The sequence below is a fragment of the Ammospiza nelsoni genome, chromosome 6 (assembly GCF_027579445.1).
Source record: "Ammospiza nelsoni isolate bAmmNel1 chromosome 6, bAmmNel1.pri, whole genome shotgun sequence".
Lineage (NCBI taxonomy): Eukaryota > Metazoa > Chordata > Aves > Passeriformes > Passerellidae > Ammospiza > Ammospiza nelsoni.
Window position 1 is genome coordinate 30725966 of NC_080638.1, and position 24529 is coordinate 30750494.

At 44.6% G+C, this 24529-nt stretch overlaps 1 protein-coding gene across 2 annotated transcripts in view; it reads right to left on the reverse strand.

Moving 5' to 3' along the window:
* Positions 1–1195: 1195 nt before the first annotated feature.
* Positions 1196–24529, reverse strand: part of SMOC1 (SPARC related modular calcium binding 1) — a 127907-nt gene continuing 104573 nt past the window's right edge. The window contains exons 10-13 of one of the 2 annotated variants that reach the window (XM_059474864.1): positions 23467–23572; positions 14075–14322; positions 6431–6481; positions 1196–4739 (exon numbers count right to left, since the gene is read on the reverse strand). In XM_059474864.1, the coding sequence (XP_059330847.1) occupies positions 4726–4739; positions 6431–6481; positions 14075–14322; positions 23467–23572 (419 nt within the window). In that variant the 3' untranslated portion in view covers positions 1196–4725. Of the gene's footprint in view, positions 4743–6430; positions 6482–14074; positions 14323–23466; positions 23573–24529 lie in introns of both variants that reach the window. The other variant, XM_059474863.1, reaches the window with a different exon arrangement.

Genomic DNA, 24529 nt, shown 5'->3' on the forward strand with positions numbered 1-24529 from the left:
TTACAGATAAGAGAAAAAAAGGCTGGGGGAGAAGGAAGAGAATGGCAGTATCACTGTTGGAAGCAGAGGCAGAAGCAAGCCATTTTCAGTCCTTTTGGCCTGCCCACAGAATGGCAGCACTGCCAGGGAAAGGGTGAAGGCCTCTTGAGGTACCTTACATCAACTCCAGAAGCAGGAAGCATGGCTAAGGAATTGGTCTTTTCCAAAATATCCTTTTCCTTTTAGTTAAGTCCTGAAGGACCCCAGATAATAACATCTACTGCTCTTCCCTTTGCCCCAGAATTTGTTACCCTTGGTAATACAAGGAAATTAAGTGGGCTGGCCAGTCCATTCTTGACAGAGGCACACTAGCTGTCACACCTCTGCATTTACTTCTTTTATTGTTGAATCTGCACTGAAAGACTTAGCAGAGCTCTGACGACCTACAAGCAATCCAGCCTGTGACTACCATACAAGCAGAAATCCTCCCCTGGGACTGCAACTGCCTTGCCTTCCATGTGCAATAAATGAGTTGGCTCCTTATTCATTGCAAAGATTTACATGTGATCAAGTGAAATGACAGTGATGACAAAGCTGGTCAAATGCACTTGAAAGGATCAGTGTGTGGCCTCCTCTGCCATGGACCTGGTGCTGCAGCCTCTGATGAACTGCACTCCCTTGTAGCCTAGAAAAACCTATGTTTTACAATAGCAGCAGCTTTCCAGCATGGCATGTTACTTGCCATCTTTGAGGATTAAAAGGTTTTGGACAACAGCTAGAAGATACTATTTCAGGCTCCCATGTAGCAAGGCATGACCTGCAAAGTAAAGTATGAGGCTCCCATGTGAAAGGGAGCTGTGAGAACATGCAAGGTTCAGAGCCTGTCTCCTACCTGTGGTGTGGGGAGACTGTGCTACAAGATCCCAAATCCCACCTTCTACAATCATCTCTACGCTCCTGCTGAAGCTTCACAGCCTTTCTAAGCAGGCTGGGCAGATTCAGACAGCTGTCATCAAACCACAGAGATGCACTCTGGAGCTTCTTTTAACTCAGCCTCGAGGCTTACACACAGGGCAGAAACATCACAGACCTCCAAACCCAACCACTGACTGACACTTGACTCTGCAAGGAGCAAAGTCCCCTTCCCTCTCCTACAGCACTGTAGGAATAACTGGAAATCAAGATTCAACAAGTAACCACCACAAGACACTGGTGCAAAAGTTATCTATTTTATTACAAAACCAAAACCAAACAGATGCCTTTCAGTTTAACAAATTTACCGTAGGCAGAAATGTGCTGGGGCAGGTAAGTTCAATATAAAGTCAGGCCATGGAAAGCAGTGCCTTCCCACAAATGAATCCCACTGTAATGCAATTTCCTACAACACACTATGCCCTTGGAAGATCAGCAAAAAAGAAAGATTTTTTACTTCTGGCAGGACAAATAGATGACTTGCACTGTCGAGTCCTGCTTCTCTTCTCTGTCCCAGCCGTTTTCGGCCATCATTCAAAGCAGAGCTGGAGAGGCCCAGCAGGACTTGAGGAATGAGGAGACACATGCCCAGGGTCTGCTTTCAGACACAACACTGACACTCCCTGTGTCCCAGCTTCAGGAAGATGCTACTGATGGAAGGCAGAGCAAAAGATTGCTTACAAGCTCTGGATAAGGATGATCTGGCCCAGCAGCCAGGTGGACTGGCAATAAAACCAAGAGGGAAAACGGGCAGCTGAGGCATTGCTCTCATCTGTGAGTACAGGTTCTCGGACAGTTCATAGCATGGGCTATGTCAGTCAGGACCAGAATGGTCTGCACAATCCTCCAACACAAACCCAGAACAAGTAACCTGATCTCTACCTGGACATTACACAATCATGCTGGTTGGGCCTTCCATGGCAGTGTACAAGTGTTGCCAGAAGCTGCTCAGAGACCCATGCAATTTCAGCAAGTCAGGATGCAGGGACTTGGGATTCTCTTGTGACAAAGGAAAGCAATGTTATGCCTGGTCCCCAATCCATTCATAAAGTCAGCCCTGGCCTAGCAACAGGAATATCCACAAATATCAAAGTTAACCAACAGCCACCCCTTGTTTGCCTTCCTTGCAGAACTGACCCAATTTCAGTTGCAAACGACATGTGAGTGCAGGCCTCTTGGAGGGGAAGGGCACAAGGATGAGAAAAAGGAGGTCAGCAGAAGGAGTTATATAACAAGCAGGAGTGGTGACTGGCTGCTTTATTTCCAGAAGATGCTGTGAGTTTTAGCAGCTCTGCAGTCCCCCCACAATCTTGTGGGGCATTTCCCAGCCCCAGTGTTTGGCTGATAGAATTCCTAGAGACATCCAATTGTCTGTTTCTGCTGGATAGAACTATACATTAAAAAAAAACCCTGACCAAACAAAGAAAAACCCTACCTCCAAAAAACCCCAAAAACTCCAAACCACCAAACACCATCCAACACAGCAGTCAGAACTTTTAATTCCTAAAACTAGAATATTAAAATGGAGAGGAATTTTTTTATACAGTTGGTTTCATTCTTTACTCCCTACAATAGGATTAGTGAGTGTGGCATGGACATTTCTAACTATACACTAAACCAAATTATTTCAACACACAAAAGATGCGCCCAGGGCATTAAAAAAAACCAAAACAAACAACCAAAACAAAAACCACAACCCCAAAAAACCCAACCAAGCAAACAAAAAAAAAACCCCAACCCCAAAGAACAACAGGAGAAGAAGCAATCAAGAAGGTGGGAGCTTGCAGGCCAAAAAAAGCACATACATTGTATGTGAGAAACCATGAAGATCCAGCTGCAGGATCTGCTCTTGCTAAAGAGATGACTTCTTTATATTATGATGGTATGATGTACATTTCAGATACTACCAGAAGTGTTTTTAACCATGCTGTACATTTTAATTAGCTCCAATATACTTCCCAGAGGAAGAGTTATTACTACTCTTAATCAGGTATTTATACAAAAGCTTGTTAGTTTTTATTTTATTTTACTTTCCATTTTGTCAACAAGCACTAACTTTCTGCATCAGGACACTTCATTTTGGTGATGTATTTCTCTCATGCTATTGTCACAATGACATGACAGAGAGAAGATGCTGTGCTGTATTATCTTTTACCAAAGCAACAGAGCCTTGAAAGATGAGTCCAGTCTCCACTATTATTATCTATTGCTGTTACAAGTAATTGTTGGTGTGATCTCATATTAGCATGTAATTTCATCATCTTCACAACAGTTTCTTCTAACAGGTTCTTGGTCCAGAGATAAGTGGCAGAAGGATCCCCAGGTCAGAAGTGGGAGGCTGCTCAGAACAGGCGAGTGCTGCCAGTGGTTGGAAATACACAAAGCAAAACTGCATGTCCCATCACACTCTGCCCAAATCTAGGACTGTTGATATGGGCACCACTGCCAAAGAAACAACTCTACCAAAACTGCTAGTGGTTGACACAGCCCCTGTGGCCTCCAAGAACACCAGACTCCTCTCTCCAAGCCTTCACTGTTACTGCTGATGACACCCCAGTGTCACAGTACCCAGGAGGTACTGGCAACAGCAAATCAGGCAAAGTGGGCAGGCACATCAGTGTGCTGGAGGAGAGCTTGGATTCACAACCACCAAGGACAAGAAAGTCACTGCTGACAGACCTTCAGCAGTGAGCATGGCCCAAGCTGTACTGCTGCAACATAAGGAAAGCAGACTTTGGGGGACAGCAGCAACTGTGTCTGTCTGCACTGACAAGTATGTCCTTTGCTCTTCAGCAAAGCACAAGGCAGGCTAATGCTGCTTTTAGCAGGCTTCTCAAAATGTTTATTGCTGTACAACATATAGATGAATACTCTGTCAGAGCAGAAGATGCAAGACTTCACTCCACTGACTCTGCTAGGCCTACGGCTCCCACATCCTTCTTACAGCTTTAGATTCCAGGGGCACAGAGCAGCTTTGCTAAGCATGTTATCTGAGCATGAATAGCAATGTCTTTGTATTTAATTTCTGCCCAACTTGCAACAGGTGCACACACTACTGTTGTACATCCCTATTAGAACCCTTTTCTATTCCTACTTCAAGCAGCTTTGCAGTGCACCAATACTTACATGAAATCTGTGCTCTCAAAAGCCCAATTGCCTGAGTTGCAGAGAGCTTTATGGTAAAAAAAAAAGGGGTTCAGCTGCTCTCAAGAAGCATTTGGTATCTGGGGCACTGTGTGCACATCTACAAGAACAATTCATGCTGACACACTGGCTCCTTTCTGCATGGAGGTGCTGTTAAGGTTCACCACTGAATGATGGTTTGGTGGCAGAAATGAATGCATTACTATAATCCATTATATGCAAAGTGTCCCTCTAACCCTAACAGCCTTCAAAAGCAAAGGGAGCAACAGAACAGTGACTCCAACCCCTGTACAAGACAACTGTACAATTTACATATATATTTATATACAGTATATAAAATTCTTTCCCAGTGAACTCAATTTTACATCATCAGTAGCTGTTCCAATTTTAAAAAGTCATGATCCTGCTTCCCTCCACTTTCCAAAGTATTAGATAATGGCATTGAAAAGCAATTTAAAAAAAATCCAAACCAATTTTTTAAAAGTGCAAATGTTCTGGGTGCCACTTTTGCTATGCTGGATGTTGCTGATGCTGCGTGCTTGTTCACAAGCAGCAAGGTGTCTGTCCGTCTGTCACTGGATGTTTTCTTCCTTTGGGTCAGCTCCTGCCTTCCCTTCTTGTCTTCTACTGCTACACCAGGCGACCTACTGAAAGAGTGGGGTGGGGTGAGCAAGGAGGGAAAAACAGAACAGAAGCAGAACAGGTAAGAGAAAAAGGCAAATTAAAACAAAAAGAAACCTGACTGACAAAGATCCAGTACAGCCTCTGCTGAATCCATGGCCTCAGAAAGCTGAGATCCCAGAATAAGCTGTGAGGCTGAAAACAACCAGGGGCTAATGAGACAGCCTTGCTGGAAAAAGCACTGAATGAGTCACATGGAGCCTTAGGGACTGGCATATTTTTAAACACAAAACACCACTTTCCTCCCCCTCCTTGGCAATGGGCATGCAGTCTAGGGAAACAACTGGTCCAACATCTCTTGCTCTGCTCTGTGCCTGGCACAGCTGATGCAGAAACCCACTGCTGCCAGGCTGCCCTGCCACCATCTCCCCATCAGCCACAGCCAGCTGCCTCCTTCTCTAGCAGACAAGCAGGTCTTGGAGGCCTCTCTTCAAAAGAAAGCTTCTATTAAGCCCCTCACCAAAGGTTCTTAAAGAACCAAAGCTCTTATGGGATCAGAGCTAGAGCTCTGTGGATTAATTACAGATGAAAACATGCTAAAGAGACAGCAAAAGTAGGGATTTGAGGGAAAAAGGAAGGAAAGGCCTCAGTGAGATCAGAGCTGATCAACATGCCCTGTCACAGGGGGGCAAATATTGTCAAATGCAAAACTATTTCAGGCAGCCATATTTGCAATCAATTGCACAGCTCTGCAAAAGGTGCCTGCAGTGCTCAATGACCAGCTCATAAAAACAACAGATTGTTTTCCATGTGTGTAAGTGCAGTGTAGTGTGGGAGTGCAGATGACCTGTCCTACGCTTTGAGTGACAAGGAGGGGCCTGAAGCTACAGCAATTGTTCAAATGCCTCTGCTCAGCTTTTAGCAGCAGGCGAAAACCACTCAGAATGAAGGACACACCAGGAAACATCACATCATCAATGCACAAGGTGTAGTTGATCTTTATCTTCAGCTCTCTGTTCAGCCCATCTCACCAGGACCAGATACATTCCCCAGGAAGACAAGGAGGACAGCAAGAGGTATAGGAAGGCTTCTGGCACTAAACAGATACACTGCCTAGGTCTCCTCAACACAAAAAGGAGTCTAGCCGGACATTTGTAGGACAGCTATAGAACAAGTAGCAGAAGATACAGGCAGGGGAGAACTTCTCACTGCTTCTTACAATCCAAAATGAGAAGTACCCAGCAAAACCATGAGGCTGCAAGTCTAAAAGCAAAGCAAATGATGTTATTGTTCATGGCTGATGAAAGGGCTGGTCTATGTGATTCAGTGCCCAAAATACTGGGAGAGCAGACCTTTACCATGATAGAGAACAGTCTTCATGGGAACTTGTCCATGGAGTGATGGAATGTAAACACAACAAATCACCTAAATTACTGCTTGACAGAAGAAGGAAGAGTAGGATAGGAGTAATCCCATAGCTGCTTTATCCTATTCTAATTCCTTGGCAACATATAGTCTGTTTCAGCAAAAGACACAGAGCTGGACTTTGAAATGATGCAATGGAGCTGCACATTGGTGTATTTATACCTCTTAAGAACAACTTTGGCTTCCAGCTGTTTCTATATTGCTGTTCACGAACATAGGAGAACAGGGGAGAATGAATTCTGCAATACATGCTCACAGGAAAAAAGAGACACGTTAACAAGATACTCACTGAAAGGGTTAAGGCCTTGTCTTTTTCCATTGGGCAAACTGCTCAGGCTACCTGTAAAATCCAAGAACCACATTAAAGGAAGCAAATGCCATGGCATGACAAAGGAGCCTTCCCTTGTCTGTTGCCAGAGAGCAGGTTCAAAGCACCTACTCTGAGCATGCTCACAGCAAGTCCTGCCAACAGGAGTCCATGCAAGAGCCTAACCAGTGTGCCTGAGATGAGAGATGTTAAATATCTGGTTTTGCAGTAGCTGAGTATAGTGAAATCCAAAGGTTTTGGGTGGGCAAGAAACAAGAATTACAAGGTTAAACTGAGCAGTAGAAGGAGAAAGAAGAAAAGAAGGATGCAAGTAGTATCCTGAACTTTCCCCAAGCAAGCAAAATAATGCCATGTAGAAAGGGGGCAAACAGAAGAGAGTGAAGGTAGAGGCAATACAGACAGCCCAGGTTTATTAAATCTTTCACTTGAATCAAACCAACAAGTGCCTAAAATCAAAGACCTGAACTTATACCTGGCAGAAGGGCAGAGCTGTGACTGTGTTATAACAGGTACACGTGCCCTACACCAGATGGAGCTCATGGCAAGGGCCTCTGCACGGGGTACAGACAGCTCAGGGATTACAGGAACTGTTGAAAGCATGTCACACTTCCTGTGAGCTGCTTCGTCTGATGTCAGAGGAGGGGCAAGCTGAAAATGGGAGCTCCTGCTCCCAGCCAGCAGCAGTAAGCCTGTTGCCACCCTCCACTTGGTGACTTTGATTTGTGCATGCACATGACCTGACTGCACAGCTCGCTCTGCACATGCTGCTCTGTGCAGGAACAAGATGGGCAGAAGCTCAGAGGGCAGGGGTGAGGTGCAGGAAGCCCCAAGGGCCAGGAGGCTGGACTGTAAGATAGGAATGGAGCTGCGGAGAAGAAAAAGCCAGAGGGAGAAAAGGTGTCAGTGGCCAAGGCTGAAATAGGTCACAAAGCACAGCCTGTTGGCTTTAGAGAACATTAATAAGAAACTGTGTAAGCACAGGAAGTTATTCCAAGACCCTGAGCACCGGCCCGGCACAGCCACCCATCCTGCTGGGATCAGCAGAACCGCGGCTCGCTGATGGCCGGTGTCAAACGCGGCTCTGCTGCCGTGGGCAGAGGCTCCACTGCCAGGGCCAGAGCATCTGCCTGGGCTGACTGGCACTCACAGCCTGGGCCCTTCATGGGTGGCTGCCAGGGCCCCGGAGGGCACTGCCAGGCTGTGCATCACTGCCCTGGCTGGCAGCCTGGGGAAGCCAGAGGGCATCCAAGAGAACCCTCTCACCTTTACTGCACAGTGCAGGTAAGCCTGCAGCACAGTGCTATGCAGGAGCACAACCCATCTTTGGAAAGAGCTGAGGGAGCACTGCCTTGTCTTTGGAAAGAGGTGGGGATCTCCAGGCCGGTGTACACAGAAGGCAGGAGCATCCCTCCCTGCCATGGCTGGTAAGAACTGAGCCAGTGCTGCACATGGCCCCGTGCAGCCACGTGGGAAACCGCGCTGGGGCTCATTCCCCGCTGTGCTGGGGGCAGAGAGCACGGCCCTCGGCTGCCTGCCTGCCACACCAACCACGCCAGCCACGTGTACTGTCGAAGGCAGAACCCTGCCTCAGTAACTCTGCACTGCTGACACACAGGAGAGGGAGGAATATGGCAGGTGGTGACCGTGGGTTACTAACATATACCTGGGAAGGCCTTGGGCATTATGGGGTAACATCCCATCATGTGGCAAGTTTCATAAAGCTGAGTATTTGCTCATCCTCACAAGTACGCTCTCTTGGATAACAGTTCTAGTCACACTGGATTAGGCTAGGTGTCTTTCAAAGAAAAAGCCCCAAGGAAACCCCAGCAGCTTTTCATAGGAAATTATTATTCTTCAGACATACTGAGCAAACCTTTCACCTTCTGGGGAGAGAAACAGCCTTATCTTGTGTTCTCAACACAATACTGATGTCCTGATTCTACTATCACTTACTTTTGTCAAGATTAAAGGCAAATTATAGCACCTCTACAAAGCTCCAGAGGGGAGTATCTTAACAAGACAAACAAAACCAAGCACTGAACGAGTACAGCTCCTTTGATTCTAATCTAATAGCACATAAATGTACTTCAAAATTCCTTTTTAATTCAGTCATTACCTGGTTAAAGTTTTCTCATGGCCACTCACAATTGTTATTTTCTATCATCACTGGTCCAGAGGCCTTTCCCAGGTGATTGCTCTTTGCTACCTTCTCTCACACAACCACTTGTACAGTAATGATATAGAGCAACTCATTCCCAGCCTCCCAGGCATGCAGTCACTTCTCAAGACAGCAATAAGAAAGGTCCAAAATATCACTGAATGAAATCTGCTGTTCAGATTGTCTGTCTACTTTTCCTTCTTTCTGTAACATTTCCTCAGATTCAGTAGAAAGTGACATTCTGTTTAATTACACACACATACACTTTTTAATTAAGACATTTCAATCCTGCTTCTGGACTGGCTCTTGGTGGCTGGGTTCCACCTCAGATGTCCTCATGTCCTGTGAAGCATGCCCAACACCTACCATCTGACAAGCTCTTGGACAGCAAAGCAATCACAGGATCTGAGCTGGCAGAAGGGAACTTCCCGTCAGCTGGCAGAGGGACATTTCTTTGCTGCTTATTCCCTTAGCTCCTCTTTGGGCAGGCACAAAATGCTGACTTTGTCTCCTGAACTTGGAAGAATATAGAGGTAAAACTCAACTCCAACATTTTGCAGCCAGCACAACCAGCATAAGCCTCACTCGGATCTACAGCCCTGATTAATTGAACTCCAATTAATCTTGAGTCCAGTAACATTCCAGCAAAGCTTTACAATATGTGTCAATCTCCGCTCAAGGATCCTGCCTTTTGACTAATGCAGAGAGACACATTTGTTTTTTGATCACAGATGGTTCCCCCCTTAACTCAGGCTGTGCAGACTATGCTGAGGAATGCTAACTTTTAACAGGCTGTAAATCAGTCTGCTTTCCTTCCACAATTCCTCAAACGGACAATCTTAGATCAAGTGATGGCAAAGACTGTTTCTGGCATACTCCGAGATAAAAGCCCTGCCTGCTTGTTCTGCCCCAGTTGAAGAAGCCATTGCAGGCTTCTGCAAACCCTCAAAGGCTGACTCTTTCATGTGGCCACACCATTCTAAGATCCAAAAATGGCATTTTTCCATGTACATAGCCCCTGATAAAAACAAGTCTGGTTTAAAGAGAGGGACAAGAGCTGTGCAAAGCGGCCACCAGACCTAGCAGACTTGCCAGCAACTTTTTGAGTCACCATAAGGATGGAAAAGGAAAGGGTTTCTGATAGACTGGGCAGCTCACTTCTTCACTGGAAAACCACTTGTTGGCAGTACCCACATATTAGGTAGCCACAGGCATGAAGAGATTGCTGAGGAAGGGAAGACAGACACAACTATGCATCTCGAGCAGATTTAATTCTAAGCTGGAAAGGGGTCAGATTCAGGTTTGTCCTTACAAATATCCTAGCTGAATCCTCACATATAAATCTTATTTGGACTCTCAAGGTCCTGAGAAGCACATAACAGTAGTGTGTTATCTATGCTCTATGCTTCTTTAAAGCAGCTCTATTTCCAAGTTTGGATGGAACTGGCCACCAAAAAAAGAGCAAAACACTGACAAAAATGCAGAATGCTTAATATCTGTTTTCTTCAGAATCCCAAATACTATAAATTTGTATTATGTTTTATTTTCAAAACTATTATAAATGTTTAATTTGCCTGGCAAGAGGCATACTCACCTGGAATGATGACCCACTTCAGTTTAGTCCTTTTGCTATTGGACACCCAAACAGGATTTGGAACATCTGAGCTACGTTCACTTGTAATGAAGTATGATGTTGTGGTGTGATGTAATAGCCTGTCTCAGTCAGGTGTGCCAATAACCTCTCCCTTCCCCTCCCTTGCTCCCTGCTGACTGCTGTCCAGTCAGTCTTGGCATTCCAGAAAGGGCATTGTGTGATTGGTGAAGTTCAAAAGATGCCTCTCAGCCCTGGGGACATTGGGCCATCCAGTGTAATTTGTCCCCTGAGACTTCTCCCCCCCTTACCTGGTTGGTGGGATCCCTACCCCTTCCCTCCCTCTCTCTCTGGGGTTAAAAGCCACTGCAACCACGCGGTTCCGTAATTCTGTTGGAGCTGTTGCTGCATTCAGAGGCCTGTGTGCCAGGAATAAAGCTCTGGATCAAAACCCTCCAGCAGAACCCGACTCCTTTTCCTTCACCTTGCCTTAAAGTTTCTCCACCAGAGGTAAACCTGAGCTCCTGCATGCCTGGACTTATCCCAAGCACCCAGCTGCAGCATCCAGCCAGCCAAAGGTGTCTCTGAGGTGAAACCACCACAGCTGCCGCCTCTGGTCAAGCAGCAAGGCCGGACGAGCCCAGGCACGTTCCATCCAGCTATATTGGTATTTAATTCCAATAGTATATCAAGGGGAAATTATAACCTTCCTTGCCTCCCTCCAACCCCTCCTCATCCAAGCTAGACCAGAAGAACCTTTCAAACAAAGCTTTTGTTGAAACAGAAACACTTCCATGAAAAGTCCTGTCTTCATCTGACTAGCAGTTTACAACTGAAAGTACATAATGAAAAAGATTTCCATCTAGCTCTTGGCTTGAATCCACAGTGTCCTCAGCCCCAGCAGATCTTTGGAGGCCACGGGACAGAGGAAGAAACAAACAGCAAAATACAGGGACTGACTACATGCACCTATGATCCAGAAAAGGAAAGTTAGAGAACGGGTAAGATGGCAGAATCATAGAATGGTTTGCGTTGGAAGGCATCTTAAAGTTAATCTTGTTCCAACCTCCCTGACATGGGCAAGGACACTTTTCACTAAACCAGGCTACTCAGAGTCCCATCTAACCTGGCCTTGAATACTTCAGTAATGAGGCATCCACAGCTTCTCTGGGCAACCTGTTCCAGCTCTCACTACCCTCACAGCAAAGAACATCCTCTCAATACCTACTCTAAACCTGCTCTCTTTCAGTTTTTAGTTATTTCCCCTTGTCCTGTCACTCTGTGCTCTTGTAAAAAGTCCCTCTCCCTCTTTCTTACAGGCTCCCTTCAGGTACTGGAAGGCCACAATCAGGTCACCCAAGCCTTCTCTTACAGGGTGAACAATCCCAGTACTCTCGGCCTTTCCTCACAGTAGAGATGCTCTGTCCCTCTAATCATCTTGGTGGCCTCCTCTGGACTCATTCCAACAGGCCCTTGTCCCTCCTGTGCTGGCACGCAGAGCTGGTGCAGCCCTGCAGTGGCTCTCAGCAGAGCAGAGCAGAGGGACAGAATCCCCTCCCTGGCCCTGCTGCCCACGCTGCTCTGGATGCAGCCCAGGACACGTTTGGCTCTCTGGGCTGGCAGTGCCCATGGCTGGGGCATGTGCAGCCTCTCAGCCAGCAGCACCCCCAAGTCCCTCTGGGCAGAGCTGCTTGGATCTGTTCATCCATAGCCTGTGTTGATATTGGGGATTGCCCTTAACCATATGCAGGACCTTGCCCTTGGTTGTCTTAAACCATATGAGATTCCCATGGGGCCACTTCTTGAGCTTGTCCATGTCCCTCTGGATCCCATTATTCAGGCATGGCAACTGCACCACTCAGCTTGGTGTCATCTGCTAATTTGCTGAGGATGCACTCAATGCCACTGTGTCATTAATGAAGATATTAAATAACACTGGTCCAGTATAAATCCCAAGGGGCACCACTTGTTCCTGATGTCCATCAGGACTCTGAGCTGTTGACCTCCACCCTCTGGATGTGACCATTCAACCAATTCCTTATCCACCTAATAAACCAACCATCTCTCTCCAGTCTAGAGAGGATTTGTGGAGGACCATGTCAAAGGCAAAGATACTCACTGTTTCTAAATTTAGCAGTTCTTATGAATAGGAAGCATAGAAAATATATCATCTACCACCTCACAACTTCACAACTTCTTAAAAAAGATGCATTACAAACTTGTTTACTGCACCTCTGGAGCACTCTCACTCACTTCTTTCTTCAATGTTAGTACCTTCTGTCTGCACTGCCCCCTGCCCTGCTTTTTAGTCCTCACCATCCTTTAACTTATCCTTTTATCTTTGATCCTCAAGGCTCATCAGGTTTGTAGTAGGTACGTGGAGCTGCATGACAGAATAAGATCAGAGCCCCTTTTTGACCACAGTCCTGTCCTCATACAACAGAAGAAACCATGAAAGGTCAAGGATGTGTTTCAGCAAACAGCTGGACAATCAGGCACACACAACAATGTCACACTGCCTTCTCTCCCCTTCATATGGGCTCAAAGTTTCACATTTTCTTTCTTCTCTCTCTTTGATTATTTTCCCCTTCCATAAACTAAATTTTGAACATCCAGTTGGCCAGGGCAGCAGATTCCAGAGAGTCTTATTGCAGGCCAAATAGCAATAAAACTCATTTGGCATATTCGTCTTATTGGGAAGGTAATAAAATTAAGGATTGCTATTTTGGTATGTCATTCCTCAGTAAGGTGCTGATGACTAAAAAACACCTCCACAGGGCTAGGGAAGCTGAATGCTTCTCACAGCGGACAAGTAATGCTATATGCTTATTATGGTAACTAAGATGTTTGCAAAGCACCTAGAAAATGCAGCTTCCTAACACCCAAATGTACTGACTCCCTTCCCACTCGTGCTAAATCTGAGAAAAGGACTAAGGAAAGCTTAAGATGGCAGAAAAAAAAGCTATCCACCCTTCCCAACTACCGTGACACATATAACAACAGCTGCAAAGCCAAAACACCTGCACAGGAAATTAGTCCCCTGGAATCTCCCTGTTTGCCTTCTCCTGCCAAGCAAGTCTGCCCACAGTCAAGAATGACTGATAATTATTGAATTTGGGTTGAACTGTTTCAATTCCTAAAATTTCCAAAAATATCAGTTTGGTTTGGGTCTCAACAGATGATGAGGTGAAGATGAAAAAAGGAAGAAAAGGCAGGAGGGTGGGTTGATTGCTCAGACACTAAACAGAAGGAAAATAGGTTATTCACATGCCTTATTTCTCTACCAATCTCAAAGTACAATTTAAGTTTGAAAAAGGGCAATAGTACAGCCCTGTGCTTGTTTTCTGAGTTGTTCTCTTTGCATCATCCACTCTCCTGCATGCTGAATTTAGCAATGAAAATAAATATTATTTTCTGTTAGTAAACAGGGTCTCCAGAGAAGGCCTGGGTCTGCTGGCTCATACATCATCCAACCTGCATGGCTGAGACAACAGAATCTTGTTAGCATGGTATTACTCAGAAGGGACCTGATCTTAACTACAGTTTCCAAGGACATCAACAGTACAAACAGAAAAAGTTCGGAATAAGTCTGGCCAAGAACTCTTATCTATTGCCTTGTTTCTGTATAGTGCTTAGCACAGAGGTCTGCGATAGGACATAGAAGATGGAGCCATAACACAAGTAACAAACTACATTTGCATGGCAGTATTTTAATCCCACTCATTTGCTCACACAAATTGTGGCACTTCTGAAATAGCTGGGAGAAAATGTAGTTCTGAATTTGCTGTAACTCAGTTTTTATTTGTCAAGTTTTTCAGTTTTTACTGCCATGCAATGAGGAAGAAAAGGTACTCACCTCCTTCCTTGCTGACTCCCAAACACCCTTTCAGCTCCTGAAGCGAGATGGACTTGTCCTTGTTGAGGTCACAGTAGTCAGTGAAACGCCGGGCACATTTCTTGGGCTTGGCTTTCTTCTTCACATAACGTTTGAAAGGCTTTAGCTCCCGCTTGTTGATGTCATTGCTGCTGTTGTTGTCCAGCTGGCTGAAATACCAGTGCACCACTCGCTCCTCTAGCGTGTGGCTGGGGTCTGGCTCAGAGAACCTGGAACAGAGGAAGCACAGGCCCCCAACAAGGGGTGCTCACACCAACACTGTCAAGCACATGCTGAGGAGCAAGAGCTGCTCAGTGAATCAGGCAAGTGCTATGCTGTGTTCAAAGTAAGCAAAAAACACAGGCCTTCCAATCTCCTCCTTTTAGCTGGACTCTTTTGAGATAGATGAATTTTTTCTAAAAATGTCCTTTAGCATTAACAAGTGAATTGCCAAGAAAATCTTGGAGTCTGATACCATCAGTAGCTGTGGTTCTCCTCATACCAGTTGCTGAAACTCTGTCTAATCCCAGAATGATCCTCATTAGAGGGCAAGAGACAATCTCCTTGGTCCTTTTGGCCTTTGGGCTTCCATTCAAATTACCAGCAAGAGACCCATGAGTGTCAGCTGTTGTGGTAGTTTCTGTGACAGTAACATCTAGCTTCAGAAAGGGAACAAATTAATTTCATGCAAGACACACTCATTATTTGAAAATGTCCTTGGCAAGATACAATATTCTTCTCCCTGGATCTGTTTACATAATCTGAACTCATCTACTGTATTTTCTGCATTTTTCATGCTTTTCACATACCTGATATACACATAAGAGTTCCACAGAAGATAAAAACCATAAATCCATTAAAAGCAGTACTACAGAGCTGGCAACTTCAGTTTGTTTCATTTCTTAATCATTGTGGTGTTACAAGTTTGATGCTATTTGACTCATATTTTCCTTCTGTAGACAACAGTAATATCAGAGAGGAAAAGGAGAAAAAAAGGAGAAAAAAAGGAGAAAAAAACAAGGAAGAGCAACAGCTATAGACACAAATACAGAATGCTGCATGTCAACCTCATGCCATCACTGAACAGGTACTGTTATGTCATACCATTTAAGCAGTGTCTGGTGCTCTGCAGCAGCAGTGGGAAAGGGGGTTATTCCTCAGGGATACTGAGAACCAGGGAAGAAACTCTTTCTAAGCCAGTCTGTCTTTTCTCCGTATGATGAGCATGCCAACAGAGAAAGGTGAAAAGATGCTGAAATGAGGCTGAGGCCTGAACCTTTTTTTCCTCCAAGAATAAGGCATTTTAGTGCATGGAAATTAGTGGATAGGTAGTCAGACATGCTACACTGGCACTGTTTGCTCTGACTTACTCCAGTAAACATATCCAGCTGCGGCATAAATTCCTTCCCCAGGAAGGAGAGAGGAACAGTTGCCTACTGCAGGCAGCCAGATTCTGGTGTGAGTTTGGAGCATTCTAGCTGATGGAGAAACATGAACCCAAATACCCTATAAAATGTTCTCCAAGACTGCTGTTGACCTTGTTTCAGAAACTAGTAGAATCTATACTTATAGAGTCACTGAAGTTTGGGGGTTTTTTTGTTGGCAACTAGGCGAGAGAAAATTCTTTTGACTTGTTGGTGTGATGAGTTTTGCCTTTAAAATGCAGCTACACAGCTGAAAAATACCCCCTCACACATGGTACCCCTATGGTAAATTAAATCATTTGTGAGGAGGACTCTGCAGCATGCAGAAAGCAAGAAATGGAGTTTAAGTGAAGAACTGAGATCTTCATTAACCTTTTCTGGCTTTTACAAATAAGGATAGAAATCAGAAAGGTAGCCCCTATCCAGAGATCCTTGTAACAAGTAAACACACAGTACAGAGAGGCAGATAAACTGTATAACATTTTTTCCCAGGGTTTTACTTAAAACTGTTTTCTTCATTTAATTCTTAACTGAGAGGCAGGCTGGCATTCAGTCACAGCATCTGGTGAATGTACAATGGGATAAACACTGTGCAGGAGGAAGAAGGGGTTAGGAATAAGCCTGCCTTAGTTGAGGAACCAAAATACCAGGCAAGCACCAGGAATCACCTATAGACAAGCAAAAATTGCAAAATTCCCCCCGTCCACCCAAAGTTAAGGAATTGTCCTGATTTTCTAAACTGCATGCATTGACCAGGATGACAGGAGAGAACAGAAACACATCTTGTGTCTTGTATTTATGACATTTATTGCCATAGCTATTGGTCTCTCTCCCTTTCGGAAAGAAGCTGGCTATCATTTGAAGACGAGCATGTTTCCAACAGGCTCAGAGGAGTTCTATATTGCCAGGGGCAATACTCTGCCTTTGCTGAAACAGAAGGATAAAACCTGAGCTCTTGCATGTGAGACTGCCCTTGTTCACACCTTGGCTTGCCCTCATTTACTGAAGGCCCACAACTGGAGAGGCAGAAATGGAGAAAATAGCAGAGCATCTTAGAACCAACAGCAGAAAGACAACAGACAAGAGCTTTTCACTACTGAAGAGGCACTCAGAAGCAGGATTTTAAAGTGCCTCTTTTCCAGGGGCACACCAAGGAGGAGCTTTTATGAGTTATCAAGAAAGGCAACATGGCTCTCTTCAGCACTTTCACAAAGAAAATGAGGGACATTCACAGGCTAACACAAATACATTGACTCATGAGGTGACACTAAATCAATCTTTGCCATTACAAACATGCTGAGAGCTCAAGCTGAAAACTGCAGCATGTTTATAAAGCTAAAAGGAATTAGTTTAATGGCTATGACTTTAGGAAAAAGGAAGATACAGCCATTTCTGTGTTTTTACCACTTTCTGTTGGCTGGTTAACAGAACTGCAGTTCCTGAGATGGCTGGTTGCCTGCCATCTCTAGTTATCACCCAGAATGCCAGCACAGGAAGCATCCCCATCATCTCAGGGTGGCCATATATCCCTGGCTCATGAAATTCCATGATACACTACAGAAGGATGAAGTTGCAGTACTGTATTTAACTACCTTGACTTAGACCACTGCCCGTGCAAGGCACTCAGGCACCACCCATGAAACATGAATTAATGCAGCTACACAGCACTGCTGGGCCACCTAGCTTTGCTGATGTGCCATGACACCAGCCATGCCTGCCGGCTCCGCGCAGACAAGTCGGGGCTCTGACTGCCCTGTGAGCACACACTTGGCAGTATTCCAGGGGACTGTCCCTCCACTTCCTCCCCATACTATTTCAAGGGAAGAAAATCAGCCCTCAGATATAAACTTCATTTATTGGTCCACCTCTCATTCAGACCATAAAGGAATCAGAAAAATCAAGACAGAACAAAGCTGTCCTGTACATTCTCAATTTCCAACATCTCTTGCTCTAACTCCAATCACACTAAAAGTCACTGAATTCCAGCACCTTGCTTCAGTGCTGTAGCAGCTTTGTAAAACACAGTAGGAACTACCAAAATGAAGACAGCCTTCTCATGTTGACTGCATTACAGCTGTACTTACTTTTCTGCCTAATTGTTCCTCTTTAGCACTCTGTGGCAAAACAGTCAGTCCTAAAGAATGAGCACTAATGAAGAAAGGAGGTCTGTGTAAACTGATTTTCCAAATGTAACCTGCTGTTGCTGGACTGCTTTTGTACAAAAGCCAGGAAGTTTAGCTCAGTTGTGCAGCATAAGCCCACCAATATTCCAACAGTGAAGAAAAGCATGGTCTGTCATTAACAGACTTAAGACAGCAAAACAGCTTTCTAAAAAGTTTGTTGGCATCAAGTATAAAGTCTTCTCCAAGTAGGCTCTTGCTCCTCCTTCTGTATAATATTCTAAGAGCTCCCTTATAGCAGAATATTTATTTCTTAGGTCACTCAGAGATATGTGTGTTAAGGTACAGCAACTTCTAACAATGCTATCTTCCAGATGAGGCACACCTCCACAGAATGCCTTCACATCATCTGGTGTCACTGAAGAACACAAAGAGGCTGTGCAAAACCATGGACATACACTTTTTAAGCTGCACTGAATGCTGGAGAATGACTGCCAAAATATCAAACAGGCAGCTTGAATCTGCACTGTGCATGCAATCTGTAATGCTTTTCAGCCCTCAAGACCCCTTGCAAAAGGAGCAGTTAGCTCAGTGTGAAGGAGCAGGGAAGCAGGGGAGGAATAGAGGCTAAAGTATACAAGAGCAGCTAATGTGAGACATGACTGCCCTAAAGAGCCATGTACAGTGTGCCATCACATTATGCTCCACAGAACTGTGCAAAGTATACTATGTGCCACTACATTTTACTAAATAAACTGAAGTCCATTCCTACCAAAGCTGTCCTTTGCTCCCTGAACACTTTCAGCCCCACTGCACAGGCTGCAATCTCTGAAGTATCCATCAGGCACCTGTTTTGAAGACTTAGAAAATCTATTCTTTTGTACTGCAAACTTTATGTAGCAACATTAGCAGCTGAGGCAGAAGGACATAAGGGCAGTAAGATCAGCCCATCATCTAGCTGGACTGCAGAGCCTATAAACCAGAGGGACCTATTCCAGGATGAAAGAACACTGATGGACAAGAAGCTGGTATCAAATGCTACAGAGTAAAGAGAAAATTAATTAGTCCAGCTTTCATTCCCAACACACACACAAGGTATGTTTGTGGTCAGGATGTCTAAAGGAGTTAGAGCTGTAAGTTTGCATGACTTGTAAGCATTTTGCAAGGATATATACACCCTGCTTGGTGCTGTTGCTGAATGAACAATGGATGGAGTGTGACTGACCCCTCCAGTCAAAGCCCATGACAGCATTGATGATGACCACCAAAGTGCCAGCACTACGCATGGAAAGCAATGAGTTTAATAAACTGAGGTAAAATTCAAAATTGTTCTTGCTCTGCTTCCATTTCTTACTCCCATTTTTTTGTCCTTTGCAGTTGCCTAAAGTTAGTCTGTAACAGTGGAACATGGTTTGAATCAGAGAGGATTACTACAACGGAATTGCAAAAGGATCCTGTATTTGTTTCATTATTCCTCCTTTCCTGTAGCCAAGGAATCAAGAAGCCAACAAAAAACTAAACTGTGTTCAGATTAAACAAAAGGGTATTACCCAGTCCAAATTAATTATGGGAAATGCATAGTTCCTTTACAGTTAAAAGTTATCTCCCCTATTACAGGCCAGTTTCTTTCTCTCTTCAGGCTAAGTTGTATATGAAACATTATTCTGAACACCATTTTTCTGAAGATTGCAGGATAAATAATTTAGAGGGTTAAAAAATCGCATCCTTTTATTCCTCACTGACTGTTCAAAGACCCTCCTCTTATATGAACTCTCCTGTATCTTTAATTAGGCTAGAATTTCCATAAGAGGACAAAGGGAAGTTGGTATCCAACTTCAATTGAAATGCAATAGGAGTTGAGCATCAACTTCCCTGCACTGTTTAGAAGTGTCCATCTTTATTAAAACATGGATTGGCTTCAGAACACCCTAGAGATGTGCTGAGCTGTGCTTGCCTGCTTCAAACTGCTCAACTAGAGCATGAAATGGAACCTCAGAGGCATTTTCTGGAGTACTTTTGGGGGCTATTACATGGGAGTAAGTGGCAACTGTAAATTAAGGGACTGATAGCTTCTGTGTTACATGATAAGTAAGGGTGGCTGTTGTAAGCTGTCCATTTACCTCAAATTCCACAGGCAGTAATATGTTTGCTGATAATGTAGCAACCCATAATGCACACATTTTGGCAACTAAAACTCATTTCTGAATTGGCAGGGACCAAAGAGAATTTCTCAGATAATGGAAACCCAAGCTGAGATTCCCTATGATCTAGTTTAATTTAGGTCCTCTGTAATATGACTATATCAGAATTAGAAAAGAGACTAAAATGTACTAAAGCTAAGTCTAAATTTTTAAGTGCTGTTCTTATTATATAGTACTCACTTGTGAAAAATTTCAACAATTTTTTTTTTTCAGTAAGGATACAATGTACTGGCTAATAAACCAATTCTCTACAATTGCTCCCTTAATTACTTTGAAAACATACAGTAACAAGATGTGTCTTGGAGTTATAACATAAACTTAAAATTAAGAATGAATTTTACCAGAGATTTTCTGCTTCAAAACTATAAATGAAGTCTATTTGGCTATTATGCTGTAATATAAACCAGGGCCATGAGGAAGGGAAGTTCTCATCTCATTTACATTATTTACATTATTGTAAAGCAAGAGTAACTCAATTAAAGTCAATAGCTTTGAACTTCCTTAAACAAGACAAGACCTATAAGGGAATACAAGGTTGTTTTAAGCATGCCCAGTTTAAAAAAAAGAGTGTTATCAGGTTTTGTTTACATGGCCTGAAAGAATCCAAGCTACTGCCTCACTTTCCTGCTACTACATTGTTTTTGAGGGCAACTTAGCACAGCTCCATGTAGTATTTCAAATGCCAATCTCTAATTTTTTCCCATGCTTCTCCCTCATCATCCCACTCTCTCTTCCTCCCCCCACCCCCCTCACAAAAAAATAAAAAGCTAATATGGATATTAATTGCACAGACACTCAGCAAACACAGAAGTTTTCACTCACATATCCGGATTCAGACCAAAGGTAGCAGGGTAATCTAATCTGATTTCCTTTGTATCACAGTCACAGAATGTGAGTCAAATTATTCTTGGGACCACAACTCAGGTTTGACTAAAGCAAGTCCTTCTGAAACATATCAGGCCTAAGATGAAAGCATTAGACAGAGGGAATCAGTCCCGTCCCTCATGGCTTCACTCTGGCTCGGAACTGCCCTCGCTTTAAAGAAATTTTGATCACAAGTTTGTTTATATTCGGTTAATCACGTTCTTCCCTGCTAGACTTAGGAGCCTGCAGAGCCTTTGTCCCTATAGGGATACTCAGATTTTACAAAATCAACTTCCAACCTTTTTTTTTCTTTCAATACCCTAAGGATGTCTGAGCTCCTTAAGACTCTCACTGTTAAGCTTTTTTAGTACTGGACACTTTGGAAAGGCTCTTCTCTTCCTTTGGTCCTTAATTTTAATATTGATACTAAAGATGCATTCTGTATGTCTGTATGTACTGGCTACCTGGGCACACTCTGGCTCATGTTCAGCTGCTGCAGACCAGCTCTCAGGTCCTTTTCTGCTGGGCAGCTTTGCAGTCACTCATCCCCCAGCCTGTAGCACTGCCTGGGGCTGTTGTGAGCCAAGTGCAGGATCTGGCACTTCCCTTTGCAGAACCTCATACAATGGCCTTGCCCCATTGATCCAACCTGTCCAGATCCCTCTCACCCTTCCACAGGTCAACACTCCCACACAACATGGTGGGATAAGGGGACACTCAATCCCCTTGTCCAGGTTGTTGAAGGTGATATTAAACAGGGCTGGCTCCAATACTGAGCCCTGGGGAACACCACTTGTGACTGGCCACCAGCCACTCTCTGGGTCCAGCCATTTTTTACCCAGCAAAGAATACACCTGTTCACACCATCAGAAGCCAATTCTTAAAGAGAGAACTCAGGATATTCCTCACCTTGGGACTCTTGGGAAGCCAGACTCACTGCACAGAGACAGCTTCCCAACTCCACAAACACGTATGAAATATATACTGATAAAATTTTTATATAAATATCAAAAATTCCCTGAAATTACTTTTTTTAAAAAATAAAAAAGGTCTCATCATGGCCTGTTGGGTTGGAAAAGCTTGACACGTTATTTGGGGTACATGATTAGTCTAGCTGAGGCACATGGAAAATTAAACCAGAGCAGTTATCTGAATTTAATCATGGCTGTGGGCCGGCAGAGTATTTGGGTGGTAGCAGTCTTTTGCCTTACCAAGGACAGCCTGCTAAAAGATTTAATTTTCCCCCCTTACAACTGGGCTGCTGACATTGGAGTGGAAAATAAATCAATGTTATGACTGTGTGAAGAGCTGGGCAGTGAAAAATTCCACCAGAAAGGCCTCTATTGAAAGCTGGGAAATACACAAAGCTTGGGGAACATTAGGAAGCGAGCCTGCTGGTTTATAGAAGCGCAGTGGGGGCATACATCCCCGGTCTCTGCAACATTGGTTTATATTAAGCTTTATTTTAAGAGTGATGATTACATTGGCTGTGTTTCAATCCCAGTGCCAAAGATGCCAAACAAATATCAAATACTCTCCAGGGCTTCCCACCACCCCTACCCGCTGCATTTGAACCATGCAAATTCGACAGAATTGACATTGGAATGCTTAAGTCTGGGAGAGAAGGATGTATTTCCCATCCTTGGGGCATTTTTCATCCTGTTTATATGAATACAGACATGTTAGGCACATAGCACTAATTCAACGGGTTACAGAATATTCAGCATGTAAGCACACACACAAGTCACTGGACTGATTTGTAAGGTCTAAATGTGAAGTTAAAACCATATGAGTTCACTAGTAGTCCATACTGAAGCCAAGGGACACAGCCATGCCACCCAGGACCTTGAATAGTCTTGAGCAGTTAAAAGATGGCACTGATTCCCTCTCCATTATGAAAGAGGAAAGCAGGGGATCAACATTACTGTCAACACATTGGAGGAATACCCATACAAGTAACATTTGTGCAGAGGCACTTCCATCTCCAGACCCGGGCACATCAGTCATTGTGCCATCCCTGCAAGCTGCCCCAGCACCGACTCCTTTTATAGTCAGGCAAATCCAGGGGAGCCTTGCCTAGCTGAGGCAGAACAGCACTTTTTAAATCCATCCCGGTTCGTTCGCAATGGCCTGGCCCGAGGCAGCGCTGCGGGGATCTGCTGTTACCAGGCAGGAGGGGGAGACACAGCCTCAACTCTCCTCCAGTTCCCCAGGAACACAGACTGCTGCCCACCTCTTGCAACAGGCTTGACCTGTTGCTCCTTCCAAAAGGGGTGGACACGCAGCTGGTCAGAGGGGAGGGCCATGAAAAACAGCTCCTCTCCTCATCGGCAGGCTGGCTGCAGCCTCACAGCAAAGCCACAGCGCTGGTCCTGCCAAGAATTGGGTTCACATTCTTCACTCCCTGTGGTAGCCACTAGGCCACACTTCAATCCATTTGCATTTTATTAGGTCTTTTCATGCACCAAGGGACAAAAGAACAAGCCATTTCCTCCCACTGTGCTCTCATTTCACACTTCAAATGGGCTATACTAACCTTTATGGTGGAGCAGCTGCCAGGGAGGAGGAGCGGGAGGAGGCAAGCAGAGCTAGGATGACAGGACAAAGCAGCCTCAGATCCTCTCTCAGCACCTCAGATCGTCTCTCAGCAACCCAGAGGAACCCAAATCAGTCAGAGCAACACCTTTCTCACCTGCCTCCACCTCAGGGGCACCCAGAGCTCTGCAGTCACCTGGGTCGCATTCAGCCGTGCTTTCTGGACTCACCTCCCACCCCCAGTAGGTGCTGCTGAGTTAATAGCCTGTACCATGTCCGTAGTCAGAGCGTCAAGTAAGCTGGTAATAAATTCAACTTTCTTCCCTTCTGGGCAGCCTGCAGAAAGAAAAGAGAAGGTTTAATGCAAGAACACACAGACTAGTCCCCTACCCCAAATCAGCAAGGATCAGTCAGAACCTCTTTTGTTTTTAAGACAGCAACAACCATCAACACAGTCCCTAAGGAAAGGCAGAAGAATCCCTCAGTGGGTTTCTCTGTGTGGCAATTTGTCCTGCCGCTTTTGTCCAGGCACATGCAGGGTAATCAACAATATCTGGCAGGAAGACTGTGTGGTTAGCTTTATGGTCTCACCCAGCTCTCCACCAGCAAAACCGCAGGGATGCGCAGGAAGTGCCTGGCAGACGGGAGTTCCCATGGTGACACTTGCAGAGAAGTTTACAAAACAATTCATTACCTCCTGGATCACCTTCTGAGGCAAATGTGGCTGTTCTGAAGCCCTAATTGACAGATTAAAGAATCCCAGAGCACAAGGCAAGGTCTGCTGCTGCTCTCCTCTTCAGGCACAGAAAGCATTGCCTGCCAGCGCCTACCACAATAACTCATTCTTCACATGATCACTCTACATAGGAAATATGTCAAACTGAGTTGGTATGTGGTTGTCACCTCCAGTCACTGCTGGCTTAAGCAGGACAAAGTGGGTTGAAGATGAGCTTGGTAACCATTTCCATTACTTAGTGCTGAGGCTGTCTAGTTCCCCACTATCATAACCATGGACTGACAGAACCTTCTATCCTCAACAGTGCCAGCCTGTTACAATTAAACTCTCCATCTCCTCACCTTTAAAAGGCAATCTATGCTGTTTACTTGCTACTTAAAGTAAGCTTTATTTACTACCCCATGAACACTGTGACAACTGTTCTAGCCTGGAACAGACTAAGCAACAAGGAACCAAGAACAGGCGTGCCTAATTTCAACACACTATTGTCAAAACTTGTCCAAAACCCATCACCTGCCATCCAACTGTCTCCTCTTGATGTGACAGAGAAGCCATCA